The sequence below is a fragment of the Vicia villosa genome, unplaced genomic scaffold (assembly GCF_029867415.1).
Source record: "Vicia villosa cultivar HV-30 ecotype Madison, WI unplaced genomic scaffold, Vvil1.0 ctg.005034F_1_1, whole genome shotgun sequence".
Lineage (NCBI taxonomy): Eukaryota > Viridiplantae > Streptophyta > Magnoliopsida > Fabales > Fabaceae > Vicia > Vicia villosa.
In genome coordinates, this window is record NW_026706562.1 from 51,759 (window position 1) to 57,758 (window position 6,000).

General features: G+C 36.0%; 1 protein-coding gene across 2 annotated transcripts; it reads right to left on the bottom strand.

Moving 5' to 3' along the window:
• Positions 1 to 1,328: 1,328 nt before the first annotated feature.
• LOC131642450 (probable amidase At4g34880) lies at positions 1,329 to 4,720 on the bottom strand. Of its 2 annotated transcripts, none has more exons than XM_058912690.1 (5): positions 4,092 to 4,719; positions 3,732 to 3,946; positions 3,337 to 3,579; positions 3,045 to 3,243; positions 1,329 to 2,602 (listed from the first exon to the last, which is right to left on the bottom strand). In XM_058912690.1, the coding sequence occupies exons 1-5, from the start codon at positions 4,629 to 4,631 to the stop codon at positions 2,240 to 2,242; spliced, it is 1,560 nt and encodes a 519-aa protein (XP_058768673.1). In that variant the 5' UTR covers positions 4,632 to 4,719; the 3' UTR covers positions 1,329 to 2,239. The 2 variants fall into 2 exon arrangements, with proteins under 2 accessions (XP_058768673.1, XP_058768674.1); XM_058912691.1 differs by having other exon boundaries at positions 2,465 to 2,602; positions 3,041 to 3,243; positions 4,092 to 4,720.
• Between the last annotated feature and the right edge of the window lie 1,280 nt (positions 4,721 to 6,000).

The following is a 6,000-nucleotide window of genomic DNA, read 5'->3' on the forward strand; positions in this document are numbered from 1 at the left end:
AGGCGCCACTTTGATTATCGTTAAATCCGAAATCACATTGTTCTCTTCGCAAGACAAACGACATGCCATTGGATGTCCGTGTAACTTGGAATCCAAGGCATGATTATGAATTCCACAAATCACGGTTAAACGCCACAAATCATCAACCCTCCGAGTCGCCCGCAACTTAAACGGACACCCGCACTTTCTCGATCCCGTGTCTTCGTGTTTTTGGCATCCAGTTTGATTGTGCATAACTCCCACCCTGTTCGCAATTCAAAACAACGAAAGCTTTCCGCCTACTATTTCCATTGCCGGACCTTAAAATTACAATTCCAAATCCAACTTTACTAGCTTCGTTCCGAACCCAATCAATCAAATGCTCGCGACTACCGAAGCTAAGATCATTGGTAAATTGTTGCCGAACATCAACCGCATTGATCATAGCTCGATCGTCGATAACCGAATCGTTTTTAACATTGACAACTTTTGGAACTACCGCGTCATCGTCTTACACAATGTTGTCCGGATACACCATACCTAACATATGCAAAAATTAGCAAAATTGGCCAAAACTGTTTTTTTTTTAATTGCTAGGGAATATTTCGGAAGTTCATTTCCGAAATTTGTTAGGTAATATATTTCGGAAATGAAATTCCGAACCATCGCAGGTTTCAGCATAAATTTCATCAATCAATATAGTGAAATAGGGGATGAAATGGGAGATGTTTACCTCAAATTGTAGCTTTCTATGCTCCTTTTAACGTGATCAACGGTTTGAAACTTGATTTTGAGACGAAAAATGAATGGAGATTGATTGAGTTTTGGAGAGGGTTTGGAGAAGTTTTGGAGAAAAAATGATGAAATAGTGAAGGAGGGAAAATTGTATATGCAGGAATATTTTCGGAAATGAACTTCCGAAATATTCACGGTTTTGAATTTTTTTTGACTTCGGAAATGCATCTCCGAAAACACCACTTTTTTGGTGTTTTCGGAGATTCATTTCCGAAAAGTATGAAAATTCAAAAAAAAAATTAACTTCGGAGATGCATCTCCGAAGCAGGGGTAATTTTGGGATTTCGCTGGGGGTGACCCCATAGGGAAGTGGGTAAAGAAATTTTCAATATCATTATGTTTAAGAGCTTTAATTTCACTTTTTAGCTAATAACTTTTTGCAAAAGTAGACCGACTATACAAACGTCCCAAGTGATTCCAAACCTTTGTAGCAGTATCATATTTTGCTAGTTGTATATATATTGACTGAGAAACAAAAGCACTGATCCAAGTATGGATCTTTGAATTACTAACATCTCAAGTATCTAACTCTTTCACATATTTTGATTCATTTTTTTATCATTGGACATAAAAGAGAGTTTCCATCAACATAATTCCTTATCCTTTTTCCTTTATTTTTTATTATATAACTCCAATAAGAATACTTTTCATGCAATTAGATTGAAGAGGATAATCTTTATCAGTAGCCATCAGAACAAACTATGAGAGAACCAAAGGTAATCAAAATCAAAGTGTTGCTCGAAACAAATACACTCAAATTTCACAAACACGTTCCCGTGTAAGAAATCACATTCAAGATTTGAGAAGCACTTATCCAAAATTTGAGGGAGAGAACAAATAAAACCTTATTGCATAGATTCAGTGAGAGTTTTCATCAAACATCCAAGATTCTAATAGAATCAACCAACCTCTTTGATACCATATTAACATTAGGGATTCATATAGATAGAGAAAAGACAAAATGACTAGGTTTCATTAGGAATGAAAAAAGTATCACAATACATAACAATAGAAAGGTTTTAATACTAAATATCAAAAGACTAAATATATTATCTAAATTTTCTACGTTAGCATTATGGCCGGCAGAATTTGAATTTGGATTCTTCTTTTGGAAATTAAGTGGAATTTCATGCTTGCGATGACTAGTAATAATAGTCAGTTTTAGCAGAAATGTTAATGATTACTTCAAGCACAACAATTTAAAGATGAACAGTACAAGATATCATATTTGATGAGTAATCAAAGTACCTGATCAAAATAAATGGAATCTTGAAATGGTTGAAAAGCTGAGAGTGAAAGATCTGATGACTGTTAATGCAACATCAGATAATTAATTCAATTGAAGAAACTAAGGTAAAAGATATACATCAACGAATCACGATCATACGATATTGTACTTCCGTTAATCAAAATCTACAATCACCACAAACATATCAGTCAAGTCAGGCACCATCCTTAAATTTCTTCATGTGAACGAAAAGCGAGGGGGTGGCTTCCTTGCACTGGTAGCTTGCTCAAAATCATAAGCAATCTCAATCAGTTTTGGCTCGGTTCCCTTTAACCCGCCAAAACAGATTCCAAATGGCATTCCTTGGTTATCATACCCAGCTGGGACAGTGATTGCAGGATATCCTCCAATTGCATACATTGGAGAAGCATTGGAGCCTATGGACAACAATGCATCCAGTTGATTTTCTTTTATCACTCTCTCAAACCCATTTTTCGACAATTGGTCCATCATCTTCACTGCCTCAGTTTCACTTTTTCCAAAACCACTGGTTAGTTCTGATGCCATAAAGAAATCTTGACCATACTCATCAGTCTTTTCCTGTTAGCAGAAAAACCATAAACAGTTCAGTGTTAACTACCAAAATTAAACTGATCAATTCCCTAAGAAGCATTGACTAAGTCACAGACACATATACATGATAATACACCGACAAAAATTATAATTTGTCAGTGAAAAATTGAATATAACCACAAGTATCAGTATCATGTTGGTGTTTGACACTAAAATGAGTCAGAGAACAAACTTGCATCGAGTGTGAAATATTTGTGCCACATAGCATAATTCTCTGTTAAAGGTTCTAGTCATATACTCTCCAAATGATGCATAGCTTTTATGTCCTATAAGTATCTTACGCATAATATATTAGGGATACTTAAAAGTACGGATATAATTTGAAAATATTGAAAGTTATAATTAACTTGAGAAATTCACATGCATTTGAGTATTGACCATTCAAATTAAAAACTCTATACATACTTACTAAGATAGGGTTATTGATGTCGAATTCTATAATCTCAGCTAGAGACCTCACAGGAGAATAAATAAGCTCCTGCAGATACTTGTTGATGGACAACTTGAATTCTGGAAGTAAGGTTATCATTTCACCATTTTGGAGAGGATCCAGAACGGTCGTTAAATTTTCTACTTCCAAATTATCAACAATTGTTGCACCTCTTTCTCTTCAATTTTGTATATAAAACAGACACAATCTCAGTATTAGAATTATAGTGTCACAGACAGTCGTAGCGTTATGAATTATATTGTATTTTTACCTCAATACATTGAGATGATCCTCAAACATGGAAATGACTTTGGATCCATTATAAGGAATCAAAAATGGATTTCTCAAAACACCTATTTTCTTTCCTTTAAGCCCTTGTTTATTGAGGAATTGCTTATAACCACCTGAAGGTATAAACTTTTCCGCTGCCTTCGTAGCTTCATAATCTCTTGGATCAAACCCAACAATTACATCAAGCACATGAACTGCATCTGAAACAGTCCTGCATATTGGCCTTTACAAAAAACACATTCCCACAATTAAAATTAACAGACAAAACTACAATCAAACAACTTAACTTAATCTATAGTTTCAAACAGGTCCTTTAATAATTTTTTTTTCTTCATTTCAAGTTAGTTCTTTATATTTAAAATAGTCAGCACTAACCCAATAGTATCTAGATGAGGTGAAACCGGTATGACACCAGCCCTGCTAGTGAGTCCAACAGTAGGCTTGATCCCGACTACCGAGTTATGATCAGCCGGACAGATGATAGAGCCATCAGTTTCTGTCCCTAATGAAACTGTAACCATATTAGTTGCCACTGAAATTGCAGATCCAAAGCTAGACCCACATGGACTTTTGGATTCAACATAAGGATTCTGCATAACACAAGTTATTATTACTTATCCACTCATACTACTCTAATTACTATTATAAGCAAATATTTTCTTTTCAGAGCAGATACATCAGACCAGATACATCAGTTATTCAATAAATCAACCGATATCAAAGTTAGCATATTACAATTGCAAATCCACCTCTGGCAGACCAAGCTTCTGGCTCAGTGCTAGAACGAACACCATACCATTCAGAGAGACTAGTTTTTCCAAGAATGATAGCACCAGCGTCCCTAAGCTTAGAAACCACGTGCGCGTCACGCGGAACCTTCGATCCCAACAACGCATACGACCCCGCCGTAGTGTTGAGTTTATCCAAGGTGGCAATACTGTCCTTGAGCAAAACAGGGATCCCATGAAGCAATGAACGGTTCTGATTTTCTCGTCTTTCACAATCAGCTTTGTCCGCTTGATCTCGTGCGTCCGGATTAACTTCCAATACAGCGCGGAGTACGGGATTGAGAGTTTGGATTCGGTGTAAGTAAAAGTCAACGAGTTGTGTTGAAGTGATGTCGTTTCGGTTGAAGGCTGTTTGTATGTCTTCTATGGTTGCTTCATTGATAGCAAAGTTGGACCATTCATCTATTGCATTAACGATTAATCCTCTAAGTGTCACTGCAAATAATAACACTACCATGCAAATAGAAAGTTTGGTTCTTGTTGCCATTTTTGATTTTTTGTTGAAACTAAAATGGAATGATAACAGAAAATCTTAATCTGTCATTAGTTAATATCTTAACTTGGGTCAACTTGTTCTCGATAGTCTAATAAAAAATGTTAGAAAATGATTGGTTGCGTTTATATTAAGATTAGAGTTGTGCATTGTTTGGTTTCAAAGAATGTGGAGGGATGGAAAGCTGAGAGGAAGAAAAGTTTGTTGTAAAGTGAGTTTTCCTTGCTTGGTAGTAGTACAATGATTAGAAGGAAATATTCTTTTATGTGGATTCAGTTCTAAAATCTTTTCCGTCCAATTATGAGAAGAGTGGGAAAATTTGCTTTCATTTAGGGAAAAAGTCTTATATGACCTTACTTTGGGTAGAGTGATGAACCATGATTTTCTTTTATCCTACTGGACATAATTTTTACCAATTTATAAGAGACTTGATTTAGAATCTCCCATGAGGGACTCGATTTAAAGATTCTTCTGTGAGACTCAATTTAAAGTCTCTCTTAAAGTCTCTCTAAGGAGATTTAATCTAAAGTCTTGCATGAGGGGTTTAACTTAAAATCTCACCCAAGGGACTCAAATAATAGTCTCGTTTGGGGGACTCAATCTAAAGTCTCACACGAGGGATTAGAATTAAAGTCTCGTATAAGGGATTCAATTTAAAGTATCTCTTAGGGGACTCAACTCATAGTCTCGTATAGGAAACTCAATATAAAGCCTCTCCGAAGAGACTTAACTTAAAGCCTCATATGAGAGACTCAATCTAAAGTCTCGCCTTAGGGACTTGACTTAAAGTCTTGTTTGAGGGACTTAATTTAAAATTGTTTCGTTTAAGGGACTCAACTATAATGTTTCCCGAGGGACTCAACTTAAAGTATTGCTTGAGGTACACAACTTAAAATATCGTATAAACGATTCCAAGAAAGGAAAACCACCTTGTGCCTTTTATAAAAGCCTTTTGCTTAAGGGACTGTAAATTGGTATAAGTATGAAAGTCCTTCTAGGGGCGGCTGAAGTTTCTCAGGATAGGCGAGGTGGTACGTCACCACCCATATAGGAGACTCCATGTCAACTTATTTGTCAGAATGAGCGCCCATTTCTCAAATATGTTGCCTATTCCTTGAATGATTCGCCTGATTTGTAAGAACTTGGGGAGTGACGTTTCAGCCCATGATGGCGCGAAGAGGAAGCCAATGGGAAACTTATCACATTGTCTTGAATAATAGAGGATTAGTTTTTGCATTCCCCTCTCTCTTAGAAGTTAATGTTACTTTTTGGGAATCTGAGATCTACGCCTAGAGACTTCTATAAATACCTCAATCCTAAGGTTGAAAGAGAATCTAAATCATTACAAAAATACCATATACAG

Excerpts from the sequence above, each read along its gene's own strand:
- LOC131642450 (XM_058912690.1), bottom strand. The coding sequence starts at position 4,631 with ATGGCAACAAGAACCAAACTTTCTATTTGCATGGTAGTGTTATTATTT. Across the intron at positions 3,580-3,731 it reads CCTCATCTAGATACTATTGG|GCCAATATGCAGGACTGTTT; the intron begins GTTAGTGCTGAC and ends TTTTTTGTAAAG. Across the intron at positions 2,603-3,044 it reads ACATCAATAACCCTATCTTA|GAAAAGACTGATGAGTATGG; the intron begins GTAAGTATGTAT and ends TTCTGCTAACAG.